This window comes from Pholcus phalangioides, unplaced genomic scaffold (assembly GCF_987345545.1).
Source record: "Pholcus phalangioides strain wild (caught in Gottingen) unplaced genomic scaffold, Ppha-v1.0 ptg000022l_1, whole genome shotgun sequence".
Classification (NCBI taxonomy): Eukaryota; Metazoa; Arthropoda; class Arachnida; order Araneae; family Pholcidae; genus Pholcus; species Pholcus phalangioides.
This window is the reverse complement of record NW_028301615.1, coordinates 38,595,295-38,615,701: the sequence shown is the minus strand read 5'-3', so window position 1 is coordinate 38,615,701 and position 20,407 is coordinate 38,595,295. Positions and strand designations below refer to the sequence as shown.

The 20,407-nt window shown below is 38.4% G+C and overlaps 1 protein-coding gene across 5 annotated transcripts in view; it reads left to right on the top strand.

Annotated features, from left to right (window-relative positions):
* The window catches only part of LOC149070417 (uncharacterized), a 117,672-nt gene extending 101,697 nt beyond the window's left edge, over window positions 1-15,975 (top strand). For all 5 annotated transcript variants that reach the window (XM_089250146.1, XM_089250145.1, XM_089250147.1 and 2 more), the window contains 4 exons: window positions 981-1,066; window positions 2,712-3,051; window positions 8,589-8,672; window positions 15,552-15,975. In XM_089250146.1, the coding sequence (XP_089106272.1) occupies window positions 981-1,066; window positions 2,712-3,051; window positions 8,589-8,672; window positions 15,552-15,674 (633 nt within the window). In that variant the 3' untranslated portion in view covers window positions 15,675-15,975. The remainder of the gene's footprint in view (window positions 1-980; window positions 1,067-2,711; window positions 3,052-8,588; window positions 8,673-15,551) is intronic.
* Window positions 15,976-20,407: the final 4,432 nt, after the last annotated feature.

The following is a 20,407-nucleotide window of genomic DNA, read 5'->3' as shown; positions in this document are numbered from 1 at the left end:
GAAAGCATTTTAGTTGATATGTATTCATGGCCTAACATAAAACAGCTGGTGAGCTAAATTTTTGTGATACATAATTTGATTATGTATCACATGTAATGATAGATTGATTCATTATCACCTCAGAATCATTTTCCAGATACACCTCACTTACTCTTTCAGAAAGATTTTAAGCAATTTCATGTGAAGTGAATGATTATTGGATTAAAAATAATGAAAATAATGATTAAAAGGCCTCGTACTTGGATGATCTTAGTTGATACAAATTTTGGTATTAAAACTCTTGATACCAAACTGAACAGTATGAACAACTTATCTTTTCCATCTGCATGTGGGTGGTATATAAGGGCTTAACATTTGAAAATAATAATAATAATGTGATCATCACATATTGCCAAGAGATCTTTATGATCTGTCCATGGAATTTGTTAAGGTTAGTAGACATCCATGCCCGAATTGGGATTCGAACCCAGACCGGCACAGTGAGAAGCTAGTTCCCTAACCACTCGACTGTCAAGCAGCTATTAAATATTCTGTTAAAATTGTTTGATCAACCTGTTTAAATTTTTGATTGGTTCTTGGCTCTGGCTATAGTGTTTCTAGTGCAGTTGAATGGAGTGCCTGAGTGATGCAGTGGTAAGATGCTCATCTTCAACCATGAATGTTACCCTCAGGGTCCACTGGTTCGATCCATGGGAATAATATTGAAAACAAGTTCTTTACCAACCGAGCCTGGGGTGACCACCGATAGATGATGCCTTCATTTCTCACCTAACTCCATTTATTAGAAAATTGCTGTGTAGCGATATGACCGAAGTTTGTGTAGTAAAGTAGTAGTAGTGGTGCAGTTTAATAGCTAACCAAAGATGATTTTAGAGATGCTCTCATATCAATTAAGTTCAGCAATAAATTTAGTTTTTCATTGTGCTGTTTTTTGTGTACGGCCAGTGTATAAGTTGACTTGAGTCTTTTTGTGTCTTAAGGAACTTGAAAATCATGTTGGCGAGCTTTACATAAATATGCCCGCCGAGGATAGTGCTCTCTCATCTCAGTATATAGGATCTTCTCAGTAAGTTTTTTTTGTTTGTGCTGAATTCTGAATGTTGTTTTCTTGATCTTGCATTTTATCGATGATCCATAACTGTGTGTGTGTCTCATTTAAAATTAATTGTTATTACAGTCGATGCTCGTTATAACAACCCCCCAAAAACAGACTATGGGAAGCAGATATTATATTAAATAGTCGTATTAAAATTTGAAGAGAAAAAACTCTGCTTCTTTAGAGAATTCCATACTTGGGCAGAGTAAAAAAATTATACTGTGAAATCTTGATATCACTGCACTTTGCGGACCAAGAAAAATGTTGTTTGTAGAAGAATTGTTATATTGATTTATCATTGTGTAGTGAGGTTTTGCTGTATTAGTCATTTTGTTATTATGTAAACAGATGCAACAGAAATGCATCAGATTAGAAAATACAGTTCGCGATAATTCAAACTCTGATAACTCAAGTATCTGTATTAGTCAATGTTTTCACTCAGCCCCAGAACTTTTTCCTGTATTATTGTGCTAAAATTTTCTCTTAACTTGGAAGTTTTCTTCCTTCAAGTAGATGTTTTGGGAATGAAAGATATATATTTATTTAAATCAGTAATAGAATTTAGCATTCATCAATAGAGTAGCATTCAGCAATGGAATTTAGAATTCTTCATTTAGCAGATTCATTTAACTGATTCATTCTGTAAAAGTGAATGTCTTTCTCACGAAATGAAGGAAAAAAAAGAGCAAGATAGTAAAAAATCACTGCATTTTTTGTACATACTTTATAATTTCTTTCATTTATATGAGTATCATGTATGCATCCGTTTTCATAATACAGTATGCACGTCTAGTTTATCTCTAAATATTCTCATTTAGTAATTAGAATATAGTGAATATGTTATAAAATTAGATCAACTTTGATGAATTTTTTTCATCTCCATCAGTTTGACATTCTTTACTAATACAATATTGGTGAATAGCTCTGTTATTTTAATAAATCTTTCTTTTTCCCACTCTGAAATTGGAATAATATCCAATAAATCGAACTGGTTAACTCTGAAGGTTTTTTTTTGTCTGCAGACAGGGGCCCCTCAAAAATCCTAATTTTTCCCTTTTATTTGTATGACGTGTCTTTTTTGGCAAAATATTTTGTCATGTAACAATCTAAAAATTCCCAGACTTAATGGTTTTGTCAGTCTACAAAACGGACTTACAAAACCAGTAAGTCTGGGAATGTTTTTATTTATTCAACAAATACTGTATTGTATTATGTGTATTAAATGTGCAATTTCAGCTTTTTTATGATCAAATTGGTGTTCAGCACACCAAATTACGTAATAAATTACTGTTTTTGTTTTGGACATAGAACACAGAAAGCTCTTTCTCTCTCTCTCTGTTAACTAGATTCTGTTTAACTTCTTCACCAAAAAAGTGTCATAAATGAGATGCACTAGCATCATCGATTGTTCATGATTAGACATTTTCCTTTTATATTCATTGTTTACTTATCATGCCATGTTTCTAATTTTAAGAAATGTGTAATTTCAAAATCAGATGATTCTTGCTGAACCAACTTGTAAATTATGAATTTTTAATGTTCAATACTGAATATTATTTGCATTGTTCTCTACAGTTTGTTTTTCACATCCTTGGAACGATCCTTTTTTTTTCAGGGGAAGTGTTAGTGGTTCATTCTCATTGCCCTCCAATAACTGGCAGGTACAACCAGTTAATGCAGAGGAAGACATGGGTTATGAATGTGACCCAGAAGCTGAAGCGGAACCAGAGGTTGAAGCAGGAACTGAGGCTGATCTTGCAGAAGCAGATCAATCACCAGGACAGCAGGGGTCATCGAATACAGTAGCAGCGTCTAATGCATGGCATGTTCCACAGTCTGGGCCATCATCTTTGGCCAGAGTATCAGGAGTGGTTGTGGCTACAGCTGGTGAGGAAGTTTCTGCGGAACATTCTGGCACCAATGATGCAAGCAGTTCTGTTGGAGCCATCTGTCAGGTAAATTTGTCTAATGTGTGGGGATAAACTTTGGGGCATCAAAATTTGATTGAAATTTTCAGATTCGCAGGTAGGGTATATGGGTTTTCAAATGCATATGATTTCAGAAATTGTGTATGTAAATTGCTAAGTAAGAACTTCTAAGTAGTAGCACCAGGACATCACTTAGTCCATAGGCCCATGATGCAATTAAGAGGATTCTCTGTCTGTAAATCAGTTATAAATTGTCATTTCCTGACAAGGAAAATCCTGCCAAAAAATGTGATAATTTTCATAAATATCTGTTTCATTCCAACACGAAGATGGCTACATGTTCAATCAGTGGTCGTCTTGATGCATGGTTCCCCACCATGCATCACCACCGTGCCCTAGTGGGCTTCATGAAAATTCAATCTGGTTGAAATTTCCCATATTAAAAATTTAATTGGTAGATACATTTTTAACCAAGTGGGAAGGGGGGCTTAGGAAATCACTTTGCCTGAGGGTGCACAATGCTCTTGAGATAGTCCTGCGTTCAATCTTTTTGTACAAACATTCACTTTCCCTTTCAACTCCACATGGTACAAGTATGCTTGTACAAGAATTGGTTCTACACTACTTGGAATGTATCGAGCTCAGGCAATCATATGCTCGCTTTGGCTGCTCAAGTTTTTCTGTATAGAAGGAAAACACCATGAAAAAAATATGAACACCAAGCAGCACTCACTGAAGCATGGGAACTGATAAGATACCCTTCATAGTGCATGCCTTTAGTTTCATTTCACAAGCACGCCTGATCAAAATTCATTCAAAGCTACTTGTACAGTCAAAATGCTTGTGCAGAGTTTTTCTACGTACACTAAAAAACCATTTAAAAGAGGTTTCTTCGCACTTTCTAGATGTCATTCTTCTGCTTTTTCCATGGCTTGATTCATCTTGGTCTGAAGCAGTGTTTCTTAACTTTTTTTGCCTGTGCACCCCCCTACCCCTCCCCCTTTTACCATATTCACTTCTCACATCCCCTTTGTCTTTTCCATGGCTCCATAGTTTAAAAAAAAATTCAGATTATCCTCTTCGGTATTAAGTTGGGCATTAACTTTTATGAGAAAACCCTGAAAATTCCAGGCAAATGATTTAAACCAGTTGTTCTCAACCTTTAAAAGCCTGCTGCCTGCTTCTCATTCATAAACACAACTAAGGGGAAATGAATTGGAAAATAAGAAATGATGAATCACCCCTGGCCCGGTTTGACTAATGTTGTTACCCAGTGGTTGAGAAACACTGGTTTAAATGACTGTTTTCTATTTTTTACTTCATGTATTTTCGATTTAATTTTTCTGCACAATAAAAAAACAAATTTAGAGCAATAAATGAGGTTAATCGTGCAGAATTTTTAATCTGCTATCTATATGATTTCTCTAAGCTGAAACATTGAGTGAGCTGAAAGTTGCCAGTCGTCCCGTGTATTTAGGATTCAAGCCCGTTTTTAGGGGATGGGAAATGTTGCATTTTATGTTCATTAATTATTTGGGGGGTGCTTAGCCCCTCACAAAATTCATTGGTGGGTCTGAAATAGCCTCAGCCACCAGGTTCCGGCACATATAATTTCTACATCTCTCTCAACCCTTTTTTGTAACATCTAATTCACATAGGACATAATATACACTTCATTGCTAAAAGTTAGTGTCCTTTTTAGAGTTTAGTCATTTTTCGAATTTCTAGAAAAATACTGGGGAAATTGTTCTGAATTTTTAGTCACTTGAACCCTATGCTTGTACTCACTATTTCCAGTGAAAATACAGTCAAATCCCATTTTAAGGAATACCGTTATAGCGAAAATCTTGTTTTAATGAACACTTTTCTAATCCCCTAAATAAGTTTACATAGGAACAATGCTAAGGTAACCTGGAATTCCTTTATAATGAAATTTTGTTTTAACGAAGTGATTCCTCCAGTCTCTTGGCATTCGATGTAGCAGGATTCGACTGTATAGTCACGATTGCATTTAGGGGACCATTAAGAAATGAAATAAGAAAAAAACTTTCTGATCGGCCCTGTATCAGGAAATAGCTGCAAATGATTGGGTAACTTTATCAAAATATCATAATAACTTTGTGCAATATTTCTGTGCATTTTCAACCAATTTTTATGAAATTCACAGAAACAATGTTGTGCTTGAGATATGCTATGTAAAAAATTAAAATGTGACAAACCATTGTTCAATGAGATATGAGTATTTTCAGTTATTGATTATAATCAGTTAATTTTTTGTTATTGATTATATAAGTTGCACATGCGCAAGATATATAAATTTTATTTTCCATTATTTGATTGCCTAATATACAGGGTGATTCAAAACTCAACATACAAACTTTTAGGGGAGATAGAAAGCACAAAATCAGAACAGTCAGCTAGGAATGTATGACTGGAAACCCCAACCTGATCAGCTGGAAGGTAAACAAAGATGCAGAAATTACATGCCAATAATGGATGCAAAAGCTCTTTATTTAGCTATACTTTACACGAAGACAGTATGTGTGGTTGTTAAGTGCCACAACAAGTGCTGTAAGTTCTTACCATTCAACATAGTTATGGACGCAATGAAACTTTTAAAGAGTTTTTTTCCACCCATTATTGGCTTGTCATTTCTGCATTCTTATTCATCCTTTAGCCGATCAGGTTGAGGTTTCTGGTCATACATTCCTATGTAATTCTGTTTTGTTTTTGTGTTTTATACCTCTCCTAAAAGTTTATACTTTGAGTTTTGAATCACCCTGTGTACTCAAGTTATATAAAAATTCCATAGTTGAATACCATGCATCACTTTCATACCATGAAAGAAAGATTTGAGAAAGATATACTTGATATCGTAAGCTGTAATTTAACCCATTAAAGGCGACTTTGATTTTTTGAAGGAAAAAATATTGAGTTGAACCACTCCCACCATTTATTGTCAAAGAAAAAAATTAAAATGTTGAATGGCAAATTTTCTTGCCAAACGACGTCAATGGGTTAAGTTGCTAGGTGGGTAAGGGATTTTCCACAAATTGGTATTTTGATTATTTTATGTTGTATGATTATTTCAAAAATAAGCTCACAGCTTTATGCGAATGATCGAAGACATGTTTCTGATGCTAGAGAAAGGAAATGCTCTAACATAACATGTGTTTGATGTCAAAATAAAAAAAACTGAACAAAATAACCAAATGTGGGAAAATAATCCAAATATCAGTTGTGGGGAAATCCCTTATCATCCAGCAGGTACTTTCAGCCAATAACAAATTACAGCTCACAATATTGTGTATACCTTACAGAATTTTCACAACATTCGACTGGAACTTTTATATCATCTACAATCATTTTCAGTCCACTGTTGGGTGTAGGTGTCCTCTAAATTTTTCCACTTTATTCTGCCTGATGAGGGAATTTTTATATCAGCTGCATTATATCTGAATTTTTATATCTGACAACCAAATAACAGGGGTGGGAACTCTGCGCCACACTGCACCAAAATTAACATCTTGTGCCAATAGTGTATTTTCGTATTTTTCTGTGCCAAATAGCGAATTTTGCTTCAATATGCCCGGAATTTCGGAAAGGACGGCAAAAAATTTTTGTTCCTGCTTGCCACAAAACAATTCTTTCTAAGAGCGTGTTTTATTCCACTGTACGCCTTATTTAAACTATATCGGCCTTTCCATCGTGAAACCCTGATAATATCCGTGATCGTGCAACTGAAGATGGTTTGCAATGGTGTTTCAGCTTTAAAGCGCAAATGCGAGTCAGTTGCCGTTTAAAAAACAGTCGCCACTGGAAGCAGCAGAAGTTGCTGTAGTCGATCGTCATTGCATCAAACCCCGATGTTTCGTGAAAAAAATTTCATTCAGGGAGTAAAAAGCGCATTTCCGCCGAATTACGAATGCTAATTTAGAAACTTTGCCGAATAACGAGCTTTAAATCATCAATATCGCCAAATAACGAATGTCAGATCACCAATTTCACCAAACAATGAGTGCTTAATCGCCAAATGTCATGTTGATTCTTCCTTAATTCTCTCCCATTTTGCAACAATTTCTTTCCGAGTATGAAAAAATTGAAAACTTATATCAAATTTTTAGCCCATTTGAAGTGCTGCGGTTCCAGACAGCCAATAGTGCCCTCAGTAAGCAAAAATCATCTTATACTGGTGTGAAAAATTTTATGACAGCCACTCTTTCAAACAAGATGTCAAAAACCTGAAACACCAAAAACAAAAAACAAGCCGATGAAAAGATGTTTGATAACAAAAGACAGTGCAGTTGTTTTATTTAGAAAAGGGGTGAGGGTTAACGAAAATATTCTTGTTAATTTCCCTACTCCAATTTATAAATATCTGCTCCGAATCTTATATTTTGCTGCTCCAAAACTGCTCCGGATCCTGAATTTGCTGCTCCGAATCCTGAATTTTGTTGCTCCAAAGCTGCTCTGAAATGGATTTTGTCACTTCCCACCCCTGAAATAATGAAAAATAAAATATTTATTTCCTGCGCATGCGCAATTAAAAATTATTTACTGAAAATCCCTATATCTCATTGACTAAGGAATTATCGAATTTCTATCGATGGTATTTTACACTCGCTTCCAAAGGTTAAGCATTCGATGGCTTATATAACATAACGACACACCACCTTTACGGTGTCCTTCTGGATTGGGTGGTTAATGGGACACAAATGTGTGGTACTCTGGCACATGGTACTGGCAAATATTGTCTTACGAAGTTATGCTGCAACAATGGATATAACAGTGGTGAAAGTCACTCGTGGATTCCGCTTGAGTACTATAGCAATATACTGATCATCAGATGGGGGTGGTAACCCTGATTAACTGAACCCATGTCTCCAGTCAGCTGTTTCACTTGTTGAGGAATTGTTTTCGTAATTGGTATATTGTGCTATAGTAGCTAAGCGGAATCGACGAGCGACCTCCACAACTGTTACTTCCAAGGTTGCAATATCACTTGTAAGACACTATCTGCTGGTACTGAGTGCTGACAGCTCCATGTGAAGGGACTGTATGCTCGAGTACCATGCGTTTGTGTTCCACTAACTAGCAAGGTTAAAGTGGTGTCGTTATATAAGCCATCGCATGCTTAACTTTAGGAAGCGAGTGTATGTATAGTGCCAAAGAGATTTTCTGTAAATTTCATAAAAATTGGTTAACTCTGCATGTTATAGGCAAAAAACATGCGATGAAAATTGAATTTTCTTTTGTGTGTGTCCTCTAAATGCACTCGTTACTAAATTTTCACAGTAAATTGTGAGCACAAGCATGGGGTTCACGTGACTGAAATTTAAGAAAAATTTTCCCAGGTTTTTTTTTTTTATAAAATCGAGAAAATGATTTAACTCCAGAAAAGACAGATTTTGGGAAATATAGTGTACGTAACAAAATATCAAACATTTAAAAATATTCTCTCATGGTTGATAAAAATGCCATTTTCGTTCTTTTAATTCAATTAAAAATAAATTTAATAAAACTATGGCTAACCGCTTCTTTTTTTCCTCCCTCCTTATAATTAGGCAACATCATCAGCAAGTGCAGTCACTGCCGAAAAAGAAATATCGCTCGATGATATTCCAACAAAACTCACTCCGATGTCTCAGGTTAGTTCTTTGTTGTCACTTTGTTGCTATATATATATTTTTTTTCTTTTTCCTTTTTTTCTACATCCATGACTATAATAAATTTGTATTTTTACAATAGAATCCCAAATATTGAAATACGTTAAAATTGGTAACTCAAAGTCCCTCTCGCAGCTTTTTAAGTTAAATATTGAAAATACTACAATAACAATCCTAATCATTGACCATATAAGCACATAGCGTTCATAGCCCCCCAAAGTAGAATGTACCGAAAACCGTGACATATGTCATAAAACAATCTCAGGTTGATTTTAAGAAAATATAAGGGAATAAGAGGTCTTCTGTGAGGGAAAAACTTTGTTACACTGAGAATTTTTACCATAGAATATTTTCAGAACCTGAAAGCCTATTGCAGAACAATGCAAAAACATTCTGCTGTGGGATCTGTTGGAACAGTGTTTCTTGACCTGGTGCCATTTGCCCTTCCCCCTTGTGGTACTGGGCTATTCTGGGGGGGGGGGGGGAACACAGGATTATTTGGATGTCAAGACGATTAAACGTAAAAAAAACAGTCCGGAGGTTTTACATAATTTTTTCTAACAATGAAGCGAAACTGATATAAAATGAATAGTGTTAAAACTTTTTTATTTTTTCACTAATTCTCTCGCGTCTGAAATTGCTGGCAGAAAGTCAAAATTGTAGACACACCCACATTAAAGGTTAGTTAGTTAGAATTTTTGGTTTGTTATTAATTGCTCGTTCTAAAAGATTGTTTTTTCATCTTCAGATAGTTTTATCATTTGAATAAATCACTGGGTAGGTATATACAGGGTGCACAGCAAACGGGGGGTATGGCATTTTAATAGCGCACCGTTGATCTTAGATACATACTTCCAATTAGAAAACGTTTCCAAATAACGTGTGTAGTACTCAAATATGTCATTCATATTGCAAGGGGGTTGTATAGTTATTAAAGTAAAAACTTTTTACATACTGTATATACTCATGTATAAGCCGGGTTTTTTTTTTTGGAAAAATTTGTTACCCAAGTTGGGGGGGGGGGGTCGGCTTATACTCTGGTCAGTTTTTGATGAGAAAATATCGACCCCCGCAGTCAGTAGTAGTTTTTGTAGCAGTGTTCGAGAAACCGGCATTATTGGTATGGGATATGTTCAAACCCCACAGAACTGATAATGTCAAAGCCGAGGCAAAGAAATCGAAAACATCATTGGCTTTGATACTGCGGCGGCTCACCAAAGACTGTGGCCAACGGTCGCCAAGTGCGGGGACAGCGCGAGAGAATTTTTTGTGACTAGACAGACCTGAAGATAACGCTGATTCAACATGTTATGTTCTCGATGATACAATAAAAGTGGACAGTAACAGTGGTGACCTAGACCGAAGCAACCTTCTGATGACATAAAGATGACGAATCTACTCAGCCGAAGCCCAATGTGTGCAGCACCGCCGATGCCATTAAGATCAGGGTAGGACCTTTTTGTGATCGCTCTATTTTGTTTGGTCAGGATAACAAATGTTCTTATTTTTATTTTCGCAATTATATAACTAGATTCGCATAAAAGTCTGTATCCAAAAATGCCTAACGATAACTCTCCTAACCCTTCGCCACCTGACCCATCACCAGAAAACTTACAAATTTGTCGCGTTGCCTTGAAACTCCCGCCCATATGGCGGCAAAATATAAAGTTATGGTTCATTCAAGTGGAAAGTTGTTTTTCAATATCCGCCATAACTAACGACGCTACCAAATACAATAACGTGATTGCGGTTATAGATCCAGAAACGCTCGCTTCCGTTTCAGATATTTTATTGAACCCACCCGAAACAAACAAGTATGAGACTCTTAAACAACGGATAATCGAAGAATTCTCTGATTCTAACACTTGTCAAGTACGCAAGTTGTTGTCCGAACTACAGTTGGGGGACAAAAAACCTTCACACCTATTAAGGGAAATGAGAGATTTAGCCGGCAAATCTGTAAGCGACGATTTTCTAAAAACTCTATGGTTCCAACGTATGCCGTCAGAAACACAGGCCATCCTATCAGTTAGCTCAGAGAGCTTAGAGACATTAGCGAAAATGGCCGACAAAATAATAGAAGTTAGTAAAGACACATACAACAACAGCATCTATGCCATGGGGAGAGCGGAACGCACAGGGACCCCGCAGCTACATGTCAACAACGTTGAACCCGATAATCCCTCCCCTCTGACAGAAATGAGTGCCATGAGAGCGGAGATAGCTTCTCTTAGCAAAAAACTCGACCGCTTGTCTAGAGAGAGAGAAACAAACTATACGAGACGGAGGTTCAGATCGCCTTATCGTTGTTTCACTCCCTCATCACAAACAACCGGCTATTGCTATTACCATGCTAGATTCGGCAACAACGCCTTCAGATGTCAACAACCGTGCTCTTTTCAAACCAAGGAACAGGGAAACTAAACACGGCCGTCGACTATAATATATCGGCGACGTCAACACCGATGGCCGTGAAAACTTGTCGCCTTTATGTATTTGATAAAAGATCCCATTTGAGATTTTTAATTGATTCAGGATCTGACGTCTCTTGCATTCCACTCACAAAACATTACACAAAAATAGTTCCTGATTCATTTGAATTGTTTGCTGCCAATAACTCTAAGATACACACTTACGGCACCAAAGTTCTCAATGTTGACTTTGGATTAAGACGTTGTTTTGAGTGGAAGTTTCTCATTACAAGCGTACCAATACCGATCATAGGCGCGGATTTTCTTCTCAACTTTGGACTTTTAATTGATCTCAAACACCGCAGATTAATGGACAGTGTCACGAAACTTTCGCAAATTGGAAAAATTGAATATAACTCTGAAAACTATTCCATTAAGGTAATATCCGAAACTTCGGAATATCACAAAATCTTGGCAGAATTTCCTGAACTGACAAAAGTGTCGCACAAAGTGAAGCCTGTTCAGCATAACACTGTACATTACATCGAAACCACCGGCCCGCCTATACATAGCAAACCCAGGCGATTAAATCCCAAGCTCTATGATGCTGTTAAGGAGGAATTCCAATTTATGATGAATCAAGGAATATGTAGGCCTTCTAAATCGCCCTGGTCATCACCATTACATGTCGTATCAAAAAGTTCAGGCAGTATTCGTCCAGTGGGTGACTACCGCAAACTCAATGCCTGCACGGTCCCAGATAGGTACCCCATTCCTCACATTCAGGACTTTTCAAATGCATTACACGGTAAAAGTTGTTTTTCAAAACTTGACATTGTGCGCGCGTATTTTCACATTCCTGTTCATTCCGACCACATTCCGAAAACAGCTGTTTGCACACCTTTCGGCTTATTTGAATTTCCTTACCTGAATTTTGGCTTGTGTAATGCTGCCCAATCTTTCCAACGATTTATGAATGAGATTCTTGGTGATCTGAAATTTTGTTATGTCTATTTAGATGACATTTTGATTTTCAGTGACAGTGAAATTGAACATAAGGTTCACTTACGCACTGTTTTGCAACGGCTCAATAACTATGGCCTCACAATTAATGTTTCCAAATGTGTCTTCGGTGTTGCGGAGATATCATTCTTAGGCCACTCCATTTCCAAACAAGGCACCAAACCCTTGCCAGAAAAAGTTGAGCCGATTCTCAATTATCCAAGACCAAGAACAATTAAAGAACTACGACGTTTCCTTGGACTACTCAATTTTTTTCGTAGATTTTTACCACACGCAGCACATACACAAACTACACTGAATAATTATTTGAAAGGGTCAAAAAAAAACGACAACAGAGAAATTGCTTGGACTGACATAGCAAATAAGGAATTTCAAAATTCCAAAACACTATTGTCCAACGCAACCCTTTTAGCACATCCAAAACCCGATGCCAAACTCGTACTTCAGGTAGATGCATCCGATTTTGCCATTGGCGGCGCACTGTTTCAGGTGGTTGACAACGAGCTTCAGCCTCTTGCATTTTTTTCTAGGAAATTATCTCCCGCGGAATGCAACTACAGCGCGTACGACCGTGAATTGCTGGCTGCATATGCTTCTATAAAGCAGTTTCGGCATATGTTAGAAGCTAGAGACTTTTCTTTACTCACGGACCATAGACCACTAACATATGCCTTCAAGCAAAAATTAGACAAGGCTTCCCCTCGTCAATGCAGGCAATTAGATTTTATTGCCCAATTCACTACTGACATACACTATATAAAAGGTAGCGAAAACATACCCGCAGATGCACTTTCCCGCATAACATCAATTTCAATGCCCAATCCTATTGACTATAACGAAATTTCAAAAGCACAAGAACGCGACCAAACTTTAACTGATCTTTTACAAAATCCACGAGGATTACAGCTCAAAAAAGTGACTTTGCCAGACTCAAATACTTCACTATTTTGTGATCTCTCCACTGGCACACCTAGACCATACATACCAGAACAGTTTCGTAAGCAGGTTTTCGAGACCATTCATAATATTTCCCATCCAGGAATTAAAGCTACAACTAAATTGATTCGGACTCGCTTCATTTGGTCTTCATTAAATAAAGATTGTAATAACTGGTCCAGACAATGTATACCTTGTCAAAAGTCCAAAATAACACGACACACGAAAACCCCATTAGGTTTATTTCCTGACCAAACTGAGCGATTTGATCACATCCATCTTGATATCATTGGTCCTCTTCCTCCTTCTGGTGGCAATGCCTATTGTCTAACTATGATCGACAGGTTCACACGTTGGCCGGAGGCGGTCCCGATTCCAGACATCAGCGCCGAGACTGTAGCTCGCACATTCTACGCAACATGGATATCTCGCTTTGGGGTGCCATCCAAAATCACAACCGATCAAGGCCGTCAATTCGAGAGCTCCCTCTTCCTAGCACTGGCAAGAGTACTAGGAATTCAACGAATACGGTCCTCACCATATCACCCGCAAGCAAATGGCCTCGTAGAGGAGCTACACAGACCCCTCAAAGCTGCCATCAAAGCCTATAACACAGAACACTGGTGTACTGCTTTGCCCACTATATTACTCGGTTTCCGTAGCGTCTTCAAAGAAGATCTGAAAGCTACCACCGCGGAATTGGTATACGGCACTAGTCTCAGACTTCCAGGAGAAATATTCGATCCCACTCCGAGGGAAACATCATCAAAAGAACTTATTGAGACTATCAAAGAACATTTTACAAAATTACGACCGCGACCAACATCTTGTCATGCACCACAAAGTATTTTCGTCCACCCTCATTTGAAAGACTGCTCACACGTATTCATTCGGCACGATGGAGTGCGAAAGCCGCTTCAAGCTCCATATGACGGACCATTTCAAGTGATTCAACGACGTGAAAAGACATTCGACATCCGTGGAAAAAAAAGAACAGTTTCTCTGGACAGACTGAAACCCGCCTTCCTGGCTTCAGACGTGAACGATTCCAGTCCGTCACCAACAAGAATTACCTTACCTACGCCTCCCGTTCCTCAGACAAGAAAAACACGTTCCGGACGAACTGTCCATTTCCCGGACCGTTTCGAACCGTAAGTTCGCTACTGGGGGGGGAGTGTGCGGTGGCTCACCAAAGACTGTGGCCAACGGTCGCCAAGTGCGGGGACTGCGCGAGAGAATTTTTTGTGACTAGACAGACCTGAAGATAACGCTGATTCAACATGTTATGTTCTCGATGATACAATAAAAGTGGACAGTAACAATACCAATTGGGCTAATGTTGATTATACAGCCTTTAGATGTGAGCATCAACAAGCCTCTCAAAGACTATTTAAGGAATTTATGGATCGAATGGATCAGTGTTCTGATGATAAAGAAACTACAAAAAGTAGTGACTTGAAGAAACTTGACATTGGCCTAGTGTGCCAATGGGTACATGAGGGGTGGAATTCTGTTTCCACCGATATTACCATCTGATTTTTCAAAAAGTGTTGCATCAGCAATGCGCTGAACGGAACTGAAGATGATATCCTCTTTGAAAGTGACAACGGCGATGGCAGCCCAGATGAAGATAAAAACAAAGATGCCACGCCCTATATGATGATCTGATGGATTACCATGAGCTTGGAGACTTAGAAAAAACAGATTAAAAAGTTTGAATCATTTTCTATTCTAAATTTCCATAAGCTATTCATTTTGCATGAAAATATATTGAATTTTTTTTTCTCTGAAATGCGCAGATTTTTTTGGGTCGGCTTATACACGGGTTTTCAATTTATTGCGGTTTTGGTGGTGCTGAAGTGGGGGGGGGGGGGAATCGGCTTATACACGAGTGTATACGGTAGTCTCCAAAATTCAATTAGAAAGTTATTGCCCGGTCTCTCTGGATGGATGCAAAATAATTCTATGTTTCTGAGCACTACACGTTATTTGGAAACGTTTTCTAATTTGAAGTATACCTCTAGGATGAACGATTTGCCAGTTAAAGTACCATACTCCTTGTTTGCTATGCACCCTGTATATAGGCGTCTGAAAAAGCAGACTTGGCCCAGGCTCCTCCCGCAAGGGATATAAGTCTTTGTTGAGTTTGGTCATGCTGGGGAATTTAGACATGTTAGTTCTATGGCACATTTGTGTCTGTTTTTTGAAATTTGCTCTCCAGTTAGCTCTCTCACAGCCAGTTTTTGTTTCTCAAAGTAGACTTGTCCAAGTTTTTACTACTTTTTTCTCCTCACCCTTCTATCCAACTAGGACTTGTTGTTCAGGTTTGCGTTTCTTTAACGAGATCTTTCTTTTTTTTCCTCACCCTTCACTTATCCAAAACATGCTGCCCATACTCCCTATCTGGGCTGTCTCTGGCTTTAAAGAGTTAAATATCTTAAATTGTAAGAAAAAATAAAGATATTTTTAACTGGTTTTGAACTATTTCCAGGAGGAACTACAAAAGCAAATATCTGATGAGCAAGAAAAGAACGCTTTGCTATTAGAAGTCGCAGAAGATGTCTCTCTAGCTGGGGATGACGAATGTCCTAAGGATCCAACGTCTTACTTATAAGGGAAGAGCCAAGTGTTTGGGAGAAGAAAGTCTTATTCAGTTATTTCTTTCCTTTTTTTTCAAAGGAAAAAAGAAAATGTTTCTCCTACGTTTGCAAGAAGGGGGAAAACTAGCATTTTCTTTAAAAAAAAAAAAAAAAAAAAAAAAACAGCTTTCTCTCTGTTGTATTAGCGACTGGACTTCTAAATTATTTGGTTTCTTTTTCTTGTTTAAAAATGAGACTGCATACATTAGTGTTTCATTTTTCTTCTTTCTTTTTAATATCTTGATTTTGTGTGTATTAAACTTTTTCCTTCCTTTTATTACGTTTTCATCCTTTGACTATTTATGTACATCACACATGCTCAGCCCATGGCTGTCAAATTCATCTGATGTGGCCCGCAATCTTGAGCACAATTTTGAGGAATTTACATGGCACATTCTTAGATTACTTAAGTGATTTATTGCATATTTACAGATAACTTCAGTGATTTTCTGCTCTGTTCAAGAACATTTAAGTGATCCGCGCCACATTTACAGATCACTTAAGTGACTTGTGAAGCGCAAGCACTTAAAATGACCAGTGGCACACTTCTAGATTAATTAAGTGACCCATTGCACACATTGCTAGATCACTTAAGTGACCTGCAGCGTGTGCACAGATCACTATAGTTATCCATAGCTGACGTCCAGAGCACTTGCGTAACCCACAGCGCATTTACTGATCACCTAAGTGACCCTTGGCACAGTTTGAGATTACTCAGGTGGCTTGGGTATGTTCCAGGTCACTTAAGTGGCATACGGCACTATTTTGGATTGCTTACAATTCCAAATCACTCAAGTGAACTGTGTTACAGTTCCAAACCACCTAATTAGCCCTCGCCACAGTTTTGGATCACTCAAGTGCCCCGCTGCACATTTACATATCACATAAGCATCTGCAGTGGTGCTCCAAATTACTTTACCAAGTAGCCTGCTGCATGTTTTTTAACAAAATTTTTCAGACCAAGCTTAACTCGGGTCTATCGCCATGGGCAATTTATTACTGAATGAGTTTTGCCGAAATTGTGTATGTGTGTGCCTAACAGTCAGAGTGTGTATATAGTGTTGTTTCTGATTTTTCAGTGCTGCCATCTACATTTCAGGAGTGAAGTGTAATGATTGAATATTTGTACCATTTGTGGGCCTGTTGCTCTCTGTGGCGTGACTTTTTTTACGGGAAGATAATCTTGCATTTGCCCCTCAAAGTTCACTTTCTTAAAGGTTGAGTATTTTTGATGTAAATCGTACATGTTCAACCCATGGCTACGGGCTAAATGCGGCCCTCAAAGTCATCATGGGGCTGGCGACCTCAAACCTGATTTTGTAATAGTGAACAAAGCGGTACATTTCCAGATCATTTAAGTGACCTGCACTCAGTGGCATCGGAGCCGGGGGTGTTGTGGGTGCTTCTACAGGAATTCAGGAATTTGTGGCATGGGTGTAAGGTCCCTCTGAAATCAAAATTGTTACATAAAGCTTGAGACTAGCACTCACAGGTTCGAAATACTTCCAATGCCCCTGCATACCCCCTGCCTGCGGTGCAGTTCCACATCACCCAATTGACCTATAGTACAGATTCAGAGTACTTAAGTGGCCCGCTACAATTGTCAGGTAACTTAAAAGTGTTCTGCTGCACATTTACAGATCACTTATATGACCAGTGCCACTGTTTCAGATCACATAAATGAACTGCTGTGTATATAAGAATCCCTTTAAGCCGTTTTCACTAATCTGCAATATGACCACCACGGTGCAAAACACTTGTCAGGAAATGGAAGACAGATGGCAGCACAAACAGGAAACAAGCGCAACTAGACAACATAAAAATGTTAGAGCCACACATATACAATCAGAACACGCATTCCGGCATGTGTCGATTTGTTAGAAATTCCATAGAGGAATGTGTATGAGATGTGCATCATGTGTACAGATGTACATGTGTATGAGATGTAAACCATCTGCAAGTGTACCACTTTTTTTTCCAAGATGATTTTGTTCTGATGATAACGCTTTTCCCCCAAGAATAATACTTAAAAAATTAGGAAGAAAAATACTTTGGCTTTTTCTATTACTTATACTCAGACTTTACCAAACACCAACTAACTCTGGCCATATAACTATATTGCAGTTTACTGCCATTAATGAGATGAATTGGAAATGAAGGCGACATCTATCGGTGTGGTCGCTTCAAGCTCTTTAGGAAAAATATCTTATCTATATCCTCCCTCGGTTTTGAACTTGGAACTGTGACACTTACCTTTACAGTGGTAGATGAGCGTCTTACCAATATGATGTATTACTGTATACATATTCCTGTACCTTCCCTGAAGGGAAGAGGGCAGAAAAAAACACTTTCTCTCCTGATGAAAATTGATAAAACTTGACTTTGATCCAGTTTTATCAATTCTCCTGATGATGCCAAGCCCTAGTGTTGGGGAAACGTTGAGAACTAACTCAAACGGACGACAATCTTCGAACCCGAACAAACAATTTCCATCAAATGATGGCCGTGAAAACCTTATCAACTATTTACTTTCTCTCCTATTATATCAAACTTTGACCAAAAGCTAACTTTGATCATTAACAGTTGATCTCACAGGTTGGGGGGGGGGGGCGCCATGTTCACAAAAAAACCTGCTTTACAGAGGTATCTAGACTATGCATTGCCAAAATAACAGGGTCTTAAGGAGGCGCGATATCTCAAAATTGTCGAAATCCAGCAAAGCTACTTTACCGCACATCAACTCTGGTCATATATCACCATACCACAATTTCCAATCAGTGGAGTTGGGTGGGAAATGAAGGAACCATCTATCGATGGTCGGCCTCAGGATCATTAGGTAAAGAACTTGTTTCTGATTCTCTGTACCCAGATTTGAACCCGTGGACCTTGACGATAACTTTCATAGCTAGAAAGATTTCATAGAAGAGGAGCATCTTACTACTGCACTATTCGGGCACTTCCATACAAGGCATTAAGTTAGGCTAAATATCTTTGTCGTTGCCATTGAGACTGTTAAGTAACCTGCAATACTGATCCAGAAGATCATTTAATTAAGTGGCCACTGCTCACTGGCATCCGATTTTGCAAGTCAGCGTCATTGCTGATTGGTTAAAAACCTGAATTTCATGGTGCATTTTTATAAATCTGTAAAGTTTCTGACTCGCAAAAAATTAAAATTTTCAACATACACCCTTGAATTACCAAAACCATAATGGATTGTTAGGAAAACATGACTTTAAAAAGAAATTCATATCGTGTGATTAGACTATTATTGCATGTTATGAGGTGAAATGATAGTGAGGGCGACAAAAAAAAAATGTTTTCCCTCGAATTCGCCACTCTGTGCTTACCCTCCCCACACTCATCTGGTCACTTACATGCTTGCATACACTCTAAAGTCACACGTTTCACTGTTCATATGCTTGCACATGCTTTAGGTCACTCATTTGGTCATCCATATGCTTGCTTGCCCTCTAAGTTACCGCTGCAGCTTGACCTAATTGGTTCTTGCGCCAATAAAATCTAAGTTACTGCTCACTCACATGCTTACACACTGTTTTTGTCACTCATTTGGCCATTCATGTGCTTGCTCATGTTCTAAGTCACTCTTTTTCTCACTCATGTGCATGCAAACCATGTTTTGGTCGCTCAATTCTACTAATTTCCTTGGCCACTCATTCCCTAAATTTGCCGCCCCCCCCCCCTCTGAACCTAGCCCAGGGGAACTATAGCCACCCTGGGCTAGAGTCCCCCTGTAAATATGCCATTGCAGACATGGGTCCCAAAGCAAACAATCTTGCAAAATTTCACTGGAAAGCACTGGAGTACTCACCCTAAAGTGGTTTACGGAAATTTTGCCTGCCCTGACCGTGTGATTGACGAATTAAGTGGCACACTCTTTCAATTGAAGAGGTGAGTAACTATGAGAGAGCAAGTGAGCAGAGACATCAAAATTGTTTTGGACATGTGGGTGCTCTTGAGCTTTATATAGAAAGTTGATTTCTGAATCAATTCTGAGGGTGCTCGAACACCCCCGGCTCATACGCCACTGCAAGTGAGTGTGATCACTCATAAGGTCAGTCAGTGTTGACACACATCATGTTGAAATTTTTGAGAGTAAATATGTAAACTGGTAGGGGTCTCAGGAAAAATCAATTAGAATTTCCTGAAGCTAAATAGATCCGAAACTCACTACATTGATGTGACATGATTTCTGATTTCTAGGAATTCTTTATTTCACGAATGTCACTGAATTTCCACGAATCAGCATTCACAACATCTCTGGCATGATGTGATAATCGTCATGTCAGTGTAGTGTGTTCCGGCCTTTAGACATTGGCATAGATCAGGGGTTCTTAACCTGTGGGTCACAACCCGAACGTGATTCGCAGGGGCTTCCTAGACAGGCGCCTGTGAAGATCTCAGCCTGGATGGGAGGGGGGGTCGTGTTGTGAACGCACTTATGGCATCACTAATTTCGAAAAACACTGTCTCATTGGCTGCTTGATTTTAAGTCGCTTTTGAAAAGTTAAGCGCTTGTCAGATGGTCCGAGTCAACTGAAAAGCAAAGATGCTGCGAAGGAACTCTAATTTCTGAACTGAAACCTTTTTTGGAATTCTTCGTGTTTAAATGTGAAGTTTTGATATTTTTCCCGTAAGGCCACTCCTCGAGGCTGAGGCAATACATGATAACGAAGGTTGTTCCTCG